Source organism: Lucilia sericata, unplaced genomic scaffold (assembly GCF_015586225.1).
Source record: "Lucilia sericata isolate MDLA Ls3-8-SP2 unplaced genomic scaffold, ASM1558622v1 Contig000946F_arrow, whole genome shotgun sequence".
NCBI lineage: Eukaryota > Metazoa > Arthropoda > Insecta > Diptera > Calliphoridae > Lucilia > Lucilia sericata.
Window position 1 is genome coordinate 171,266 of NW_023994931.1, and position 18,753 is coordinate 190,018.

General features: G+C 30.6%; 3 protein-coding genes, 7 non-coding genes and 2 pseudogenes across 10 annotated transcripts; 2 read left to right on the top strand and 10 right to left on the bottom strand.

Annotated features, from left to right (window-relative positions):
- Positions 1 to 3,058: 3,058 nt before the first annotated feature.
- On the bottom strand, positions 3,059 to 5,211 carry LOC119609162 (annotated as a pseudogene).
- An 899-nt stretch (positions 5,212 to 6,110) lies between these two features.
- LOC119609163 lies at positions 6,111 to 7,307 on the top strand (annotated as a pseudogene).
- A 10-nt stretch (positions 7,308 to 7,317) lies between these two features.
- On the top strand, positions 7,318 to 8,591 carry LOC119609165 (congested-like trachea protein). The gene is made up of 2 exons (XM_037963882.1): positions 7,318 to 7,954; positions 8,016 to 8,591. The coding sequence occupies exons 1-2, from the start codon at positions 7,897 to 7,899 to the stop codon at positions 8,201 to 8,203; spliced, it is 246 nt and encodes an 81-aa protein (XP_037819810.1). The 5' UTR covers positions 7,318 to 7,896; the 3' UTR covers positions 8,204 to 8,591.
- Positions 8,592 to 8,737: 146 nt separating this feature from the next.
- LOC119609164 (meiosis regulator and mRNA stability factor 1-like) lies at positions 8,738 to 14,510 on the bottom strand. Its single transcript, XM_037963881.1, is given in 11 exon segments — positions 8,738 to 8,889; positions 8,954 to 9,022; positions 9,081 to 9,946; positions 10,001 to 10,262; positions 10,320 to 10,586; positions 10,650 to 10,852; positions 10,855 to 12,127; positions 12,181 to 12,312; positions 12,413 to 13,532; positions 13,616 to 13,715; positions 14,309 to 14,510. Coding segments are annotated over 10 exon segments (4,344 nt in total). The 5' UTR covers positions 13,636 to 13,715; positions 14,309 to 14,510; the 3' UTR covers positions 8,738 to 8,757.
- A 1,180-nt stretch (positions 14,511 to 15,690) lies between these two features.
- On the bottom strand, positions 15,691 to 18,714 carry LOC119609170 (40S ribosomal protein S5a). Its single transcript, XM_037963889.1, has 4 exons — positions 18,300 to 18,714; positions 17,918 to 18,034; positions 17,413 to 17,511; positions 15,691 to 15,844 (listed from the first exon to the last, which is right to left on the bottom strand). Exons 1-4 carry the CDS (start codon positions 18,696 to 18,698, stop codon positions 15,776 to 15,778), a joined length of 684 nt encoding a protein of 227 aa, XP_037819817.1. The 5' UTR covers positions 18,699 to 18,714; the 3' UTR covers positions 15,691 to 15,775.
- Positions 15,945 to 16,088, bottom strand: LOC119609181. Its single transcript, XR_005231898.1, has one exon. It is a non-coding gene; the product is annotated as a small nucleolar RNA psi28S-1192 (small nucleolar RNA).
- LOC119609180 lies at positions 16,146 to 16,289 on the bottom strand. The gene has a single exon (XR_005231897.1). It is a non-coding gene; the product is annotated as a small nucleolar RNA psi28S-1192 (small nucleolar RNA).
- LOC119609179 lies at positions 16,344 to 16,487 on the bottom strand. The gene has a single exon (XR_005231896.1). It is a non-coding gene; the product is annotated as a small nucleolar RNA psi28S-1192 (small nucleolar RNA).
- Positions 16,551 to 16,694, bottom strand: LOC119609182. Its single transcript, XR_005231899.1, has one exon. It is a non-coding gene; the product is annotated as a small nucleolar RNA psi28S-1192 (small nucleolar RNA).
- LOC119609176 lies at positions 16,732 to 16,886 on the bottom strand. The gene has a single exon (XR_005231893.1). It is a non-coding gene; the product is annotated as a small nucleolar RNA psi18S-1854 (small nucleolar RNA).
- On the bottom strand, positions 17,057 to 17,194 carry LOC119609177. The gene has a single exon (XR_005231894.1). It is a non-coding gene; the product is annotated as a small nucleolar RNA psi28S-1192 (small nucleolar RNA).
- Positions 17,225 to 17,371, bottom strand: LOC119609178. Its single transcript, XR_005231895.1, has one exon. It is a non-coding gene; the product is annotated as a small nucleolar RNA psi28S-1192 (small nucleolar RNA).
- Positions 18,715 to 18,753: the final 39 nt, after the last annotated feature.

Below are 18,753 nucleotides of genomic sequence, written 5' to 3' on the forward strand. Positions count from 1 at the left end.
TAGGTTCTAGTTCAGTTCTAGTTCAGTTCTAGTTCAGTTCTAGTTCAGTTCTAGTTCAGTTCTAGTTCAGTTCTTAGTTCAGTTCTTAGTTCAGTTCTAGTCAGTTTGTTCAGTTCTAGTTCAGTTCTAGTTCAGTTCTAGTTCAGTTCTAGTTCAGTTCTTAGTTCAGTTCTAGTTCAGTTCTAGTTAGTTCTAGTTCAGTTCTAGTCAGTTCTAGTTCAGTTCTAGTTCAGTTCTAGTTCAGTTCTAGTTCAGTTCTAGTTCAGTTCTAGTTCAGTTCTAGTTTCAGTTCTAGTCAGTTCTAGTTCAGTTCTAGTTCAGTTCTAGTTCAGTTCTAGTTCAGTTCTAGTCAGTTCTAGTTCAGTTCTAGTTCAGTTCTAGTTCAGTCTAGTCAGTTCTAGTCAGTTCTAGTTCAGTCTAGTTCAGTTCTAGTTCAGTTCTAGTTCAGTTCTAGTTCAGTTCTAGTCAGTTCTAGTTCAGTTCTAGTTCAGTTTCTAGTCAGTTCTAGTTCAGTTCTAGTTCAGTTCTAGTTCAGTTCTAGTCAGTCTAGTTCGTCTGTTCAGTTCTAGTTCAGTTCTAGTTCAGTTCTAGTTCAGTTCTAGTTCAGTTCTAGTTCAGTTCTAGTTCAGTTCTAGTCAGTTCTAGTTCCTAGTTCAGTTCTAGTCAGTTCTAGTTCAGTTCTAGTTCAGTCTAGTTCAGTTCTAGTTCAGTTCTAGTTCAGTTCTAGTTCAGTTCTAGTTTCAGTTCTAGTTCAGTTCTAGTTCAGTTCTAGTTCAGTTCTAGTTCAGTTCTAGTTCAGTTCTAGTTCGTTCTAGTTCAGTTCTAGTTCAGTTCTAGGTCAGTTCTAGTTCAGTTCTAGTTCAGTTCTAGTTCAGTTCTAGTTCAGTTCTAGTTCAGTTCTAGTTCAGTTCTAGTTCAGTTCTAGTTCAGTTCTAGTTCAGTTCTAGTTCAGTTCTAGTTCAGTTCTAGTTCAGTTCTAGTTCAGTTCTAGTGCAGTTCTAGTTCAGTTCTCAGTTCTAGTTCAGTTCTAGTTCGGTTCTAGTTCAGTTCTAGTTCAGTTCTAGTTCAGTTCTAGTTCAGTTCTAGTTCAGTTCTAGTTCAGTTCTAGTTCAGTTCTAGTTCAGTTCTAGTTCAGTTCTAGTTCAGTTCTAGTTCAGTTCTAGTTCAGTTCTAGTTCAGTTCTAGTTCAGTTCTAGTTCAGTTCTAGTTCAGTTCTAGTTCAGTTCTAGTTCAGTTCTAGTTCAGTTCTAGTTCAGTTCTAGTTCAGTTCTAGTTCAGTTCTAGTTCAGTTCTAGTTCAGTTCTAGTTCAGTAGTTCAGTTAGTTCAGTTCTAGTTCAGTCTAGTTCAGTTCTAGTTCAGTTCTAGTTCATTAGCAGGCTTGAATTGAGATAAAAATAATACTGATTCAAAAATATTAAGGATTGTGTTAAGCCCTAAGTGAGCTTGATTTGCGTTCGTTTCGTATTTGATTTCAGAATTCACAGTAAAATAAAGTTATGGTTTATTATAGATAGTGGAGTTGTGTGGAAAAATTTCCCGAAAGAAAATATTTTTAGCTTAAAATAAAGTCGTTTAGTATCACAGTTTAAAAATTTGTGCATGAATTTATCTACGGTAATACTCATTTGCCCAAAATAACCTAACCGTTATAATTATATTTAAATGTTATATATATATAACAAAAAAATTTAAAACTTCCTGCTTAAGTTAAATTAAATTAAAACTAAAAATTTTGCTTAAATTTATTTATAAATATCAATTTAAATGTAAATTTAGACAAACAACAAACAACAAAAAATATAAAATTAATTTTCAACTAAAAAATTTTGTTGACATTTATGTTTATTTAAATATAAACATAAATATTTTATAGTTAATATAATAAGTACTTTAAAATGGATTTAATTGGAAATAAGCGTCTACTGCTTATTTCACAACTTGCTTAGTAAGCTTTGGTAAGCAACTGTGAAATAATAAAGACAGCTGATTAGCTGTTACTGTTTCTCTTTTACTTTTTCTATAACTTTTAAGTTAAAATTAGTTTTATTAATTAATTAAATAAAAAATATCCCTAAAATTTGACAAAAAATGTTTCTCAACTGGGACTCGAACTCCAGCTAGCGAATGAATATATTAATATACATTATTTTTGAAAAAATCGTATTTTTTTCGAAATTTATTTATTTTCTTTTAATTTATTACCTTTAATTTATTACCTTTTAAACTCAAACTATACAATTTGTGGCTAATAATTTATTTGTTAATAAAATATTTAAGTTATTTATTTATAGAATAGAATATTTGTCAGTTATTTGTTTTTGCTTTTTAAACTTTTTAAATTGATTGAGTAATCATAACGCTAATGAATTTATGAACCAAATTTAATGAGTTAAATGTGAAATTTAATCTTTGGCCGGGGAAGTAAGGCAAACATTAAAAGAGTCGGAGGGGGAAAAGAGAGCTCATAAAAGAGCTTTTTGCCGACACCAGATTTAAAATCATTAAACACGGATATAAGTTATCTATGCAGGTGTTGATTTTTTATAACTGTTTTTTCAAACACACTTTCAAAACTTCTGACAAAAAGCTTAGAAAGTAAGAATATTTAAAAGTTTTAAATATTAACTTTCGCCAATGCTAATAAAACACAATATGTGCAATTGTTTATTTAATTATTTAATAAATATGTTTCCTAAACTTAACAACAATCTAAATATTCCTTTAATGCTAAATAATTGTTATAAATCTTTTAGTAAAAAAAAACACCAAACAATTATTTACAATATTGTAAATTATGGTTGTTAAACTCTATAAACAATTTTGTCTATAAATATAATTTATAACAGTCCAAATTACAAACATATAGTATTAGAAAAAAAAAGTACAAAAAGATTTGAACAAAATTGTTTTTTTCATCTAATTATTACTTAAATTATAAATTACTTTATAATTTATATAAATAAAAATTAAATATTAACTATGACCGACACGTTTAATGTCTAATTTGTTAATTTATTCTTTAATGTTTCGTTTAGAATTTATGACTGAAGTTTGTTTTCAATGGATTTGTGCGGATTTTCTTTGCTTTCTCTCTTCAATCTTTTGCCAATGTGGTATTTTTTGACGTGTTGATGCAGTTGCTCGCAAATCAATATATTTCTTGTTACATTGCATTTGTTTACGCATGACATAGTAAACACTTCGTCCCTTAAAATTATCGCATCTTGGTGCCAATTTTTTATTGAATTTAAAATTCTGAATATTGCGACACGAAAGTTTTTTGCCAGAAAAGTAATCATTAATGCACCTTTCAGTGCTAGAACCCTTTTCTTGGTTAGTTATTTTAGCTTTCCAATTCATCATTTCACAAGAACATTTCCAAGGATTATTGTTAAGTCGTGCCAGTAACAACCTTTTTTGTTGGAAGAATGTTATAGGTAGCGCCTTCAACTGATTATCATTCAAATATATTTTCCTCTAGGCTCTGTTGATCGTCAAAAAGTCCAGTAGGTATATAGGAGATATTATTTTTGGACAAATTTATTACTTTCAAGTTTTTACAACCCATGAAAGCATCCATGGAAATATCCTTGATATGGCAATTTGACAAATCTAATTCTTTTAGTTCGGAAAATCCTGCAAACGCATCAAACTCCACTGAGCCCAGCTGCCCACGCAATTTTAATTTTCCAGCGATGTTAAATCCTATAAGATTATAAACCATATTATTACATTTTGAAAGCCATTTTCTGCTAATTTTCTTCTCCTTACCTTGAATATATTTTGATCTAAACTTTGTATAGTTACATTATTAATTTCCAATATTCTAGTTTAGTTAACTTTTAAATGGCTGATTACCCCACACTCTAGGGCAGTTGCACCAGAACCAAATACATTTCCTGTGTTTGATCATGACCCAGAATGTGGCAGGGAAAATATAACGTATGGGATTGTGACGAAAATCAATACGTTCTAATTTAGGCAACGGCGGAAAACTCAATTCCGTTAGTTTAGTTAAATAGTTATCGCTTAAATCCAATACTTGCAACTCAAACAGGCCGGCTAAATTGCGATAGTGTAAATCATTTATATTATTGTGTGCCAACGATAAGGTTTTTAATTGTGTGGCGCCAGATAAAGCAAATGGTGGCACGACAGCAATATCATTGCGCTCCAAGGAGAGATGTTGCAATTCTTCTAGACCCATAAACATTTCCCAAGATAACTCATTTAAACCACATGACTGTATGCGCAAAAACCTCTAACTGTTTCCAAACCATAAAATGAGGGCATTTGAGATTTTTTTCACTTCTTCTTTATATACTTCGTATGGTACAATTTCCAATTCATCTTGCTCTTGTTGTTGCAATTCGAATAATAGTTTCTTATCGTATGGTTTGATATTTTTATCCTCTACATTGAATTCCAAACTATGAGCAATTCAATATTTGGTTTGTAGTCAAACACTTCTTTAGGATGCACCAAGTTTTTGGGTTTCTTAAAGATTTCGGATCCGATTAAAGTAATGGACTCAAAGTTGGCATGTTGTAAAAAGTTTAAGGGAGCATCTAGCAAAAAGCGTAAACCACGATCTTGAGGTCCTCGAATTTCTAAAGTAGTAAGTTGATTTAAGGGCTTCAAGATACTGCTATTCACTAAAATAAATAAAAAGTTGTGTTATATTTGACTTGATTAATGACTAACTTGAGAATTACCTGTTTTATTCTTCCTACTCCAGTGTACAGTAAAATCAAGGCTTGCATGTCATGGGGTAATGTTTTGATCAATTGTTCTGCGTCAGTATCCTCCTGAATTATACACGTAGCCTGTTTTATAAAAGGATTTGTTAAATAACTATAGTCTCCTTCATAGGACGACTCATTATCCATTAAATCGGCATCAGAATCGTTGTTATTGTTTTCGTTGTTTGCATTGTCCTCGTTTTGCTGGGGTGATAAATATTTCTGTTGCATGTAATTGATCCAACGTGATATTGGCAAATCCATTAAATGAGCGTATTGACAAACACAACCTTGTGGACATTGCGGCATGTCAATTTCTATAGCTGGAATGGAATTTATATTAACTTCCGTTTCCGGTTGTTTATAATAATCCATATCGTCGTCATGTTGTAGACGATGATTATGATGACGTTCCTGTTCTTCATATTGTTGCTGTTGTTCTTCGTTCTCATCATACGATGATGATATTATGTCATATCATATTTATTTCGTTTTATTCTATTTTGCAAGTTTTTTCTATTGTTAGTTTTAGTGCCTCTATATTGAAATGTTGCTGTGATGCATATTTTCTGAAATAATAAAATATTTCTTTATTAATATTGCACTTTAATTCACATTTATTTATATGTTTGCTGCATCTCATCTTTATATAAGTCACATACAAGACTTTTTAACATATATTTTTGAGTTATTGTTACATAAATATATCGTTATCTTTTGAATTTTATGCATTAACATGTTTAAAAATACAGATCTTTTTAATTAGTTTACTCACTACACAAAATATCAAGGTTAATATAAAAAACCACTTCATATTTTTAACAATTTTCCATTTAATATAATTTATTAAAATTTAAATTTTTCAAAGATCAATTTTATATCTTAGATCAACATATTTTTCCAGAAATGTTATTTTTAAATAATTATGTCGCATTGGAATATCACAAAATGTTAACTCTCTAAACGTATATTATTATTGGCGTGTAGCGTTGAAAAGACGATATAAAACTAAATATGAATTTTGTGAAAAACATAAACCGCCTCCACTAAATTACAAAATTAAAAAGATTAAACTCGTATAAGTATTTATTGTATGTATCGTATATAAATATGAAGGAAATCGCGACGAAAGGATGTTGTTATCAGTAAAATGTGTGTTCTTAAACATGTAGGCATATGCTATACAATCCAGAACTACTCTACTTCGTATAAATTTTATAAGTATTGTTTTTGAGGTAAATTAAAAAAAAAAAAAAAACAAAATAAAGTCTTGTGCATAAATAGTAATTAAAATAATATGTTATATATGTAATAAATGTGTATATGCAGTAATACATATATAATATAATATATAATTAAAATGAAACATGAAAACAAATACTATTATATACTGGGATTGTAATACTTACGCAAATCTATACAAGAGCAACGTTTTTATATTTATTTTTACAAATTATTAGTACCAGTTTAACTTCTTAAAAATCCATACCTTTTAAAGTTATTTAAAATATTTAAATGTTTATGTTAAAATAATTACTAATATAATATCCACTTTATATAAAGAATAATTTTGAAAGTTTTAAATATTTCGTTGCTTAATTTTTTGGGTTTGGCAGTCTGAATTGAAATTCTGGTAGTTGGTTAAATTTCGAATTAATGGAGGGCTATATATCTATAAGTTTTAATCGTATTAGAGTTGCTACTTGTTTTCTTCTATTGTAATTTCATTAAAATACATCATCTATTGCTGAAACTAATAATTTGTTTACTTTTTGTAAGATCGCTTTCTACAATCTTACTATGTGTTGATATTTTATATATATAAAGTATGATGTATAATGTTGTATATTTATTTGTTTATGTGTGTTTTGTGGTTAAAACATTTGTAAGATAAATTTGATGCTGTGCAAAGTCAATTATAATTAACATATCATACATGTGTGCTGGTTATTAACATTTCATATTCATTTACATCAAGCCAAGCCAAGAGAATGAATGTTTGTGTAAAATATAAAAAATCAATTAAATCATATTTTCTCCTTAAGATTTGCCGGCTAACGGCTGTTACTTCTTGGTATACGAGTACTTACAAGAAGTTGCCAAAAAACAAAGTGGCAGTGATCAGGTCAGCTTAACTGCCACCCTATTTGCTGGTGGTTCTGCTGGTATTGCCTACTGGATAGTTGGTATGCCTGCCGATGTTTTAAAGAGCCGTTTACAAACAGGTAAGTGTGTCTTTAAACTTTCAATGTCCATATAAAATGTTATTCCTTTTATTTTAAGCTCCCGCTGGTACATATCAACACGGTATTCGTAGCGTTTTTTAAGGAATTAATGCTTAAGGATGGACCTCTTGCCTTATATCGTGGTATAACACCCATAATGATTCGTGCTTTCCCAGCCAATGCCGCTTGCTTCTTTGGCATTGAATTGGCCAATAAAGTATTCAATAAATTCGCTCCAAATTTTTAGTTCCTTCACTAAAAACGTATAGGATATGTTAAAAATTTATATTTTTGTACATTTATCACGTATCTTAGATGCGCCCTATGTTTGATATTATTAGAATTCTATAATAAGAAAAAGTGAAGACAAATAAATGCAAATTAGTTTGTATTATTTCAATCTATAAAAATATAAGCTTCAATTATATTTTTGAACTTTTGAAAGTTTTACATTGTTCTTAGAATGCGTTCCAAATTTGAGAAAAACATTTTTTATATTATTGATGCCGTTCTTTCCCTAAAAGAAAAGTCGATCTGCCATATTTCCCTAATGGAAAAGTTGTCGTTATGAACAAGACCGTTCCTTTTTTCTTGGTGTAGTGGTCAAAGTTTCAGTTCTCTAACATTGACAGAAGGTATTGGTAATGGCAGTGTACAAAAAATACTTTACAATTAGTTTTTTGCTTTCTAACTGCAATACATCAACCTTTTAATAAAAAGAAACATATACAAAAAACAAATATTTTTTGAGTTTTTAACTCAACAATTACTTATAATCTTCTCTCAAATTTTGAACCTGATCTTCATAGATGTTCCTGCAAATGGTACCTATTTTGTAAGTTATGAAGCCATAACCAAATTATTAGTAGAGAGTACTGGTTCTGAGTCAAAATTCTTTGCTTCAGTTTTTGCTGGTGGGGTTGCTGGAATGGCATACTGGATTTTAGGCATGCCAGCCGATGTGCTCAAAAGTCGTTTACAAACAGGTTTAATGCAAGACAAATAAATAAATATTTTATTTCAATTCAATTTGATTCTCAACTACAGCGCCGGAAGGTACTTACAAGCGAGGTATTCGTGAGGTCTTTGTAGAACTTATTAAAACCGATGGACCTTTTGCTTTGTATCGTGGTGTTACACCTGTAATGATACGTGCTTTTCCCGCAAATGCAGCCTGTTTTTTTGGTATTGAGTTGTGCAATATGTTTCTTAATTGGGTGGCTCCAAATTTTTAATATTAAATTTTAAAATGTTTTTTTATTTTTTATTTTAATTGGCATGCATTTTTTATTTTATAATAATGTTAACAAAATTTTATTATAAAAATATAAAAGATACAATTAGACCATTTTGATTTTCAAATTGTTTACAAAATTTTTAAAGTTTTTTTTTTAATTAAGATATTTAACATTTTTGTATATTATTAACTAAACTTAAATTGTTACAATATTATTGGTTATCTTAAATTAATGTTTTTCTAGTGGCATGTTTTAAGGATATTTAGATGTTATTACAATTTTGTTTTTTATTTAACAAAACGCTTTTAGTTTATGTTTCCTTTCTTTATAAGTTTGGCTGCCACAAAAACATTTTAACATTAAATATTTTTGTTATTTTAAGGGAGTGAAAATTAAATAATTTATTTTATTAAAATTAAATATTGGTATGAATTTATTCTAATCGATATAATCAATAAATATAATAGATATTTTCGGTAACATTTTTAGGCAAAATCATAAGATTATAAATTATAAATAATGACAATATAATTGAGTAAATAATAAATAACTTAAGCAATTTTTCTATCATGTGAATCGAAATTGAAAACTTGTTTCATATTTTCAGTTTTCGATAAACTATAAGGCGATAATAACATGGGCAAAACGTTTAGAGCTTTTAGTTCCGGCAATCGAATGTTTAACTGAAACAAATAATTGTATAAAGATTATATTGAATGGTGTTAATTTGCCAATTGTAATATTTACCAGATCATCTTTTGGTTTTTCACTATTATTATTATTTGTCCAAATTGGATCGATCCAAAATGGCATGTTCTATAATAAAAAGGAATGTTTATGACAATTTCAGTAGAATTAAATAAGAAGACCTTACCTCTGAAGGTGGTGTATCAGGCTTAGGAGGCTCATATATAGGACACATTTGTATATTGTTTACTAACTCATATAGACCAGTTGAGGCTTCAGTGGTAATTGGTATATAAGTAGGTTGGTTTGGTATCGTAACAGCTTGTGCCGGTACTGGTACTTGTGGTGGCGGCATCATCAGTGTCGGTAAATTTGCAGTTGTGACATCCATGAAAGGTTGCTGTTGATAAATGTTACAACCATGACGACGGTCCCATAATTTGGAGGTGGGATATACAGGTGGCACTTGTTGCAGCTGAACAGAGTTTGTTGCATTCATTTCTTGTTGTGGTTGCGATTGCGTTGGTGGCGGCTGTAAACCGCCCATTGGATTGACCAAATTATTTACACTACCATTTAAATCGCAATATGAAGATCCTGAAGTATTTGAGGAGGTATTAAATGATTGATTAAACATCATCGAGGAATTAAAGGAGTTCTCCTTGTTATTTGACATGTTGGACATGGATGTATTAAACATGTTGGAATGATGCGATGCTGTAGAATAAATCGACGAATTACTTAGGTTATTAAATGAATTGCCACTGGTATAATTTTTCGAAGAAGATGATGATCTCGATGTCTGTTGATAATAGTTTGAAGAGTTGTGTGATCGATAATTGTTAGATGATGAGTAAGAGTTGTTATAGGATGAAGATGAGGATGAATCCGAGGACATAGCACGAGTTTTAGCTGGAGGCCCCTGGTTATTGGAATTACGATTATTATGCTCGCTTAATGGGGGGCGAGAAGGACGTAAAGTTTTTTGTTTGTTGTAGGGTAATTTTAAAGATCCAAACATATGCTTGTGATTAGCGTAGAAAGATAGACGCACTAAAAGGAAACAATTGAATATAGTTTTATACGAATAAAGGCTCTGATACTTACTCTCAGAATTCGGTACCAGGGTAATTTCCGATCGTTCTTGTGTTACACCCAGATTTATATTGAAAATATCTTCATGTGCTGTTAAAATTGAAAACAAATTTGGATAACCAAATTCAAAGGTTGTACTTATTGTACAATCCAATGTCGTTTTAATATCATGCACTATCATGGTTGAGCGCTGCTCCAACAAACGTATAACATTGATCAAAAATTTCATGAATCCGGACATGCTCACATGGGAAATATTGTTTTCAGTAGTTATCTAAAAAATTAAGGAAATTGTAGAACATTACTTTAAAAACTTAATTAATTAACATGCCTCAAGAGCGTGCTTCATGGCTCGTATAGTTGACTCTGTTGTGTTTTCCTTAAATTTTTCATTGAACCCTTTTATGAATTCGCTAAGTGTTAAAGATTTATTCAATTCCTCGGGGGATGCCTGGACTTGTTCATTGTTTTGATTATTTTTATCAAATTTTTCCACTTCGTGGGCTAAAAGATATTTGCTTGCTTTATAAGAAAGATTACGAAAAGCGGTATCATTATTGTGGCAAATAATCCATTTGGAGTCATCTTTTTGAAAGACCTTTAAGAAAAATTGAATTAATAATGTTAAATAATTAAATTAAAGTTAAATGATTTAATAAACCTCTACATATGGTAATAATTCGATTGCTTTTGAAATATCTTTAACTCCTAATGACTGAGGTGTTATTTGATAACCGTATTTCTTCTTGTGCAACTTCATAACGTCCTCTAACTTTACAGATGTTTTTGAAGAACCTGTTGTTTTAGCTATAAGTTCCTCTACTTGTTCCGAAAAAACTCTTCTTGCTACCTTGGCAGTTAGTAAATTTTTTTGTCCTCATCATTAGTAAGCTCCATTTCGACTACACCATGTACCGCTTCCATAAGATCAGCTAACTTTTGAAAGCCATAATCACTTAAACGACACTGATAACCAAAGTGATAGTGATAAGAGCGAACAAACTTCTGAAAGAGTATTGTATATTGTGGAGCATTACGAAACAACTCTACAATTTCTCCCGCAAAAATGCACGTTTTTTCCAGCTCACTAGACGTTTGTTTACGCTTGGGAATCGAGATTAATATGTCTTTGCCATTTTGAACTCTGGAAATTACGACAATGTTTGAATTAACAAGGCCATCTAATATATCATCAATATCGCACACTCCATAATCGGTAACATCAAAGGTTCTATTCTGTGTTTGGGCAAATATGGTGGGCAATTGCGAGAGCAGAACCGATTTATTGCCATGTGCACGAAGAACTCTTAACAAATCTGAAGTAAAACGCCGAATTTGCGTGCGATGTGTTAAAGTAATTTGACGATTTTCTCCATCACCCATAATTTGAACCACGGCCGACAGAGCTTCGAACAGCTCTATGAGTTTGGTATAACCATAATCCGCTACGCGACACTGTTTACCAAAGTGGTTATGATAAGCTGGTATGAAACGATTAAATTTCATAGTAGCTTTCGGAGACATTTTCACCAGTTCTATAACTTCACGGGAAATTTGATATAATGGATCGGATATAGAGTTTTTCGAATATATTTGATTGGAAGAGCCACCGTTTTCCTTGTTTAATTCCAACCAACCCAATATTTTAATACCGAAATTATTAACGGTTATTTGTATGCCCTGGACACAACATACCAAGTGTTCCAAATTAACACCATTATCATTAGGTGTGATTTGAGCTTTCAATTGCCCCTCGATGCAATGTACTAGGGAAGCTACCGGTATATCGCCGGCATGATTTTTCAACAGAGGATGTATAATTTGTTGTATTTCAGCTATGGTCATAAATACATTTGGTAAGGGTTCAATTTCTTGCTCAGCCCATCCCTTATGTTGTTCTCTCTTAAAGTGTATAGTACAATACGGAACACTATGTTGCAATCCCTCCATTAGGGGAGAACTTTCCAATGAGTTAACTAAATCAGGATGCAAGGTAATAAATTTCTCTTCATTATTATCTGAATTAATAATGCAAATGTCCTGCATTTTATAAAGATCCAAAACACTAATGGAGGTTTTGAAACGCGATTGAAATAGTTCACGAAACTTATACATGGGTAGAGTATAGCAAGGAACATCCTATAAAAGGGAAATGGTTAATCAGAATAATATATGCCATCAATACTACATACTTTTAGTAGTCCAGCTACTTGACATCTTAAAGTGTTTATTTCAGTCAAAGAAGAATCACGTGTATACGATACCAACATACGCTTGTGACCAATTTTTTTGCGATGTAAATTCGAAACTACTTGTTTTGCAAACTGTATGTGTAGTACAAAAATTAGAAAAAAAATGTTTCCATTAATTACAAACAGAATAGATATTTTTTTGTTATTTCATTAAAGCATGATTAATACTTACGTACAAATCCGGGACAGTCACTTTAGCATATGAACTACCCTCGAATGTTAACGAAACCACTGGTGTTATAGGTTTCAGTTGATTTAGTAGGAAATTTCTTAAACTAGCTTCATCCATAGAGAAATCAAGATTTGTTATTTGCAAAGTGACCGTGTCATTAGGGTCACCAGCTGTTGCGTACGTTTGGCTAGAATTATATGGAGTTGAGGTCATGACGGTACCACCAGAGCTACAAGAAGAAGTAACAACCGTTGCTAAAGAAACAGATGAGCTTTTATTATCGGTAGTCGACACATTTGTAGTGACAATATTTGGTACTAATGATGAAGCTACAGCATGGGCATATGTAAATTCTGATGAGCCAGCAGAACATTGCGCTGCGGTAGTTGTGGCCATGGAATGTGAATGTAAAGGTGCCTGAACCGATGCCGAGGGTAGCGGTGCAGTTGATGTTATAGTTTGACCCAAACCAGGTGGGCATGTTTGATATATAGGTGTAGCAAACTGATTGTAACCAGCACCGTTGGTTAAAACAGAAGTAGAAATAGCACTTGTAGTGTGTATGGGTTGATGTATGGTCGAGGAGTTTGTGGTGTTGCAGCGATTGTAAGGCATATAACGATTTCTTTGATAACCATATGATGAGCCATTGGATTGATTTGGATAATAAGCCTGGGTGACCGATGTGTGATTGCTGTGGTTATGTTGATTAGTGTGCGAATCATGTGTCGGTACGTGGTTGGTCATCATTGTGTTGCTTCCATGCATGTAGCTACCAGCACTGGTGTATTTGCTCATCAATGAAGAGGGTATTACTTTATTTGTATAAATATGATTTGGTTGATGACCATTGCCATTCTTACCACAAACACCTCCTCCTCCAGCAGCCCCAACATTATAATAACGACTTGAGTTACGATTGTTGTTAACATCCACAATGTTATTTGCCACTGAAGCTGGCACAGTTGTATAGTAAGCATTATTTGTTAAGTAATCATAATCTCCATTTAATTGCTGAACGCCCACTATTTGATTGATGGGATGATGTGTAGGCGCCTGCGCCTGTGTCTGACCGACATTGTAGTTTATGTAAACATTAGTTGATTCATCTGGATGTATGCTGATAATGAGACGAACGTTTTTTCAAAATTTTTAAAGAATAGTTTGTGGATAAAATATTTAATATTAGGAAAATTGACATACCTGTAGTAACGTTCTGCCATTGTTTTAATTTTAGAAAATTTTATTTCATTTCATGTAGAAAATAGTTTGTAGGATTTCTCATAAACAATTAAACAGTTATCTGGAATATGTTACAAATTAATTAATTAGAAGCCAATAAATTAGATCCATAAAAATAAGTTTTGATTTGCTAAAAATATATCCCGGGAAAAATATAGATAACGGTTTCGCGAAAATCCTTATATTTTATGAATTCAAAAAAGCATGGTCAAATAGAAAAATCTAGAATTTGGAAAATGGAATTTGGTATTCCTTTATTAAAATGTATAAAAACGTCTGTAAAATTATAACTGGGATAAAGGTGTTTTCAGAAGTATATAAAAATAACGTTGTCCATTTACAGACAGTGGATTTACAGTAGAAATTTTACCCTATTGGTCCAGAATCTTGCAGTTTTCAATTTGTATCTTTACATAGCAAAATAAAGTGCTTTCCTCTGGCAAATACAATAAAATGCATTTAAATTCAAATAATGAGATTTGCAATTATTATTTTTTCTTTGATAAAAATGAAATTATAAAATAAAAAAAGTTTTATCAGAAAAAAATATCTAACTGTAAATTATAAAAAAACTCACGCCTAAATTTAGGATGATGCAGGCTTTATTAAAAAGAAAAGGCGCCAAAATTAGATTATTTTTTTAGGTTGTTTTACCTTTCTTGGTTTCTTATGTATGTAGAGGTATATAGAAATAAAATAGTTTTAAATTATATGTATAAAATTTATATTATTTATTAGAAAATAATCACTTGTTGTTTTGTAGCAATAAAATCTTATTTATTTAACTAGTTTTCATTAAATTTTATATTAATGAATATTTTCCATAAAAAGTTCCTTTTTAAACTTAAATAATTTTTCTCAAAAAAAAATTTATCTATTTTGCACAAATATTTTCAAAGACGCGACAATTTCGATTTAAAATATGGATTTTTTTGTTTAATATTATATGTTTTAGAAAATTATTTGAAAGATTTTTTTAACACAACACCAGACATATAATATATATTTTGTTTTCTTTAAAATGTTCACGTTTTAACTTTGCGCGCATTATAGTCGTTGTGTCGGTAGAGAAATATTTGAAAACGGTAGCCTATGTGATGGATTTATACCAAGAGAGTTAAAAAATTTGATCCAAGAGAAGAAAAAAAAACATAGAAAGTGTTATACCGTTACAATTGAATTTGTATCTCAATTATGTCAAATAAAATATCGTTTACATTGGAAGAGAGTTTTTCTTATTACATATTCTTCATCAAATGCACTGAGATAAAAATTAAGAATTTTAGAATTGTCTAGAAAAATTACATATAATTAAACTCTCTCAAATATTGATTTCAATATTTTTAAAATAATTATTTTCTCCATATGTAAGTTTAATTAAATATTAATATTAAATGTAATAATCCCTTTTAAAATCTGCTGTATTCCTAAACTCATGCTTTGCAGTGCAACTGTCACGTACTCGTGCAAACTTTGGCAATGTATTGCATTTCATACACTTTGCAATTATTACCCAAACAAAATGATGTTGCGTTAAACTTATTTTTCTTTCAATTTTAAATGTTGCAAACAAAATTCGGTTTAATTTTAAACAAGCGCCGTAAATAAAGTAATTTTAAGATTTTATTTCTAATTAAAAATCGTTAACTGTTAAATCTCGGCTAAATTTAAAATAAATGCCACAATTTTAATATTTTGATTTTGTTTCCACTAAAAATTTTAGTTTTCTAAAAATTAATTGTTAATTTTTTCCATTAAAAATTAATTTTTCGTAATTTTCTTTTTCTAAAAATTTTTCAATTTTATTTTTCAGTAAAAAAATAATTTTTCCCTAAAAAATTTGACTAAGATTTGAATTAGAATAAAAAAAATCCCTAAAAATTAATTTGTTTATTTTCTGCTTTCTCATATTCATCAAATTTTCAGATCCCAGTCAATGATTAAAAATTGCTACAAAATTTTATTAAAGATATTTTCTAAAATGTTCTTTCAACGGCTTAACAAGCTAATAAATAGTAAAAAAACAGTAATACATATTTTTAGAGATGTGTTTTATTATCTTTTCATTACTTAAAAAAAGTGTAAATATATACACATGATAAAAACAGTATATGTATGCATTTATCTGTTGGACTTGGCAACACGTTCCAATTCATCCTTCTTCTTGATGGCATAAGAGTTGGAAGAACCCTGGAAATAAATTAAAATACAAAAAAAATGTTAATTTTAAAACCCACAAAATAAAATTTATTTTGAATTTTATAAATAAAAATATATATATAGATATAAGAAATGTAGTTCTACGTTTCTCGGGCACATTGAAATGTTCAATTACTTCAAGCGCCAGGATAATAAAACAAGATTACTCTAGTCTACAAGCGAGGCTATAGTCAATTGATTAAAGTACATGACACAGCATTAGAGTAGACATAATTTAATTTTAACGTTCATTAAAAAAGGTTTAATATAAATATACAGATATTGGTAAATGAAGTGTAGTTCTACGTTTCTCGGGCACATTGAAATGTTTAATTACTTCAAGCGCCAGGATAATAAAACAAGATTACTCTAGTCTACAAGCGAGGCTATAGTCAATTGATTAAAGTACATGACACAGCATTAGAGTAGACATAATTTATAAACGTTCATTAAAAAAGATTTAATATAAATATACAGATATTGGTAAATGAAGTGTAGTTCTACGTTTCTCGGGCACATTGACATGTTTAATTACTTCAAGCGCCAGGATAATAAAACAAGATTGCTCTTGTCTACAAGCGAGGCTATAGTCAATTGATTAAAGTACATGACACAGCATTAGAGTAGACATAATTTTTAAACGTTCATTTGAAAAAAAAAGAAAGGTTTAATATAAATATACAGATATTGGTAAATGAAGTGTAGTTCTACGTTTCTCGGACACATTGAAATGTTCAATTACTTCAAGCGCCAGGATAATAAAACAAGATTGCTCTTGTCTACAAGCGAGGCTATAGTCAATTGATTAAAGTACATGACACAGCATTAGAGTAGACATAATATTTAAACGATCTGTAGAAATTGTATTATAATTTGATTTTAATAGATTGTTGATTTTCACTTTATTAAGGTTAATATCTTTGAGACGATATTCTTAAGAGGAATAGTTAAACATGGGGTTTTATGTGGTCCTTTTGAATACCAAAGATAACTATAAATGTCTTCTAAGGTTTTAGTTAAGGACTTGGCGAATATTTTATTAAAATGAACGTTTATTTGGGAATTTTTATGTAATTTGTTTAGATTGTTGATTTTTACTTTATTAAATGTCTTCTAAGGTTTTAGTAAAGGACTTACTAAATACATTTCTGAAGGACCCCTTTAATACAGGGAAACCTATGACTCTTATAATAGAGCTAAATTATTTGTAGTTTACGTTTCTCGAGTACGTTAAAATGTTAATTACTTTAAGTACTAGGATAATAAAACTTTGTTCTAGTCCACAAGCGAGGCTAAGATATTGGAAAATTATATATAAAAAAGCATTAGAGTGGACATATTACGACTCAATAGAAACTTTGTTTAAATTATTTTTGTGATTTTACGTTTCTCGAGCAATAATTCAGCCCATGAAAGGTAAAAAATTATTGCTAGGATAATAAAACCTTCTCTTGCTCTTGTCTACAAGCGAGGCAATAGAAATGTATAGACATTAAACTGCATTAGAGTAGACTAATTAAATAACTATAAATACAAATTAAGATTGGAAGATAAATTACCTTAGCAGCGTTGATCAATTCATCGGCCAAGCATTCAGCAATGGTCTTGATGTTTCTGAAGGCAGCTTCGCGGGCACCGGTGCACAACAACCAAATAGCCTGAAAAGTTGAAAATATTTTAATAACAAATGCTTCAAGTTTCTTGAAATATAAAGAATAAATTTTATTTTAAAGCATGTTTAAAGATTTCTTCAAGTTCGTGTTTTATGAACAGCAAACTTATTAAAATAGATTTCTTAAATTTGCTCTAGCCCAGTAGCATAACCTTACATTTTTCGATGTTATAATGTAAGCAATTAAACCTGGGCTTGTTTATACTGAAATGTATCTTTATTTCATACATTAAATGCCAATTAAAAGAGCTAAATAATGCTACGGATGAAAGACAATTATGGGGTAAATTAACTTCTTATAGCCAGGTGTTATAGTCCTTCAAACACTTGTAGTTTTGAAAGATATTGTACAAGGCATAGGTATATTTTTACATGTTTGGATAAAAACTTACTTGGTTGACACGACGGAGGGGCGATACATCGACGGCTTGACGACGTACAGTACCAGCACGACCGATACGGGTGGAATCTTCACGGGGGCCAGAGTTGATGATGGCGCTAACAAGGATCTACAAATGAAATTAAATGTAATTAGTAAATTTCTATTTTTGTTTAAAAAAATTTAAAAATTTATAGAAAATTGTGCTTTAATTTAAAACATTCATAAAACAGTATTTATTTAAACTGATTTATTTACGATTAAATCAAATTATTTTAATCTTTGTCTTATTCTACCTGTATGATGAGTTGATTACAAGATAATTCTCAACAACAGTTTAGCATAAGACAGAAAAGGCATTGTAAACAATTTATAACATGATTGTTAGGACTTACTTGCAAAGGATTTTCACCAGTCAACAAGTGAATGATTTCGAAGGAATGTTTGACAATACGGCAAGCCATGAGTTTCTTGCCGTTATTGCGACCCTTCATCATCAAGGAGCAGGTCAAACGTTCAACAATGGGGCATTGAGCCTTGCGGAAACGCTTGGCGGCATAACGACCAGCAGAGTGAGGTAAATAACGGGCGAACTTCTCCTTGACGGAGATGTAATCTTGCAAAGAGATGTCATTGACGGTAACATCATCGCAAGACCAGCGACCGAACAATTTAATTTCGGGCAATTCAGTGGTGGAGACAACGTTGGTTTCCAACAAAGTCTCAGCACCCTCAGTCTCAATTGGAGGTTGCTCCTCAAAGGTTTCGGTAACGTTCTCAGCAACTTCAGCCATGCTAAAGAATTAAAAAAAAAAACATGTTATTAGTCACAATCCATTAAGCACGCTT

What these genes read in the sequence shown, in the direction of transcription:
- LOC119609165 (XM_037963882.1), top strand. Translation starts at nt 7,897, where the DNA reads ATGGCATACTGGATTTTAGGCATGCCAGCCGATGTGCTCAAAAGTCGT. An exon ending in CAAAAGTCGTTTACAAACAG is followed by an intron (nt 7,955 to 8,015) that starts GTTTAATGCAAG and finishes TCTCAACTACAG; the next exon opens with CGCCGGAAGGTACTTACAAG.
- LOC119609170 (XM_037963889.1), bottom strand. Translation starts at nt 18,698, where the DNA reads ATGGCTGAAGTTGCTGAGAACGTTACCGAAACCTTTGAGGAGCAACCT. An exon ending in CTGGTGAAAATCCTTTGCAA is followed by an intron (nt 18,035 to 18,299) that starts GTAAGTCCTAAC and finishes TTTCATTTGTAG; the next exon opens with ATCCTTGTTAGCGCCATCAT. An exon ending in CCCTCCGTCGTGTCAACCAA is followed by an intron (nt 17,512 to 17,917) that starts GTAAGTTTTTAT and finishes TCAACTTTTCAG; the next exon opens with GCTATTTGGTTGTTGTGCAC.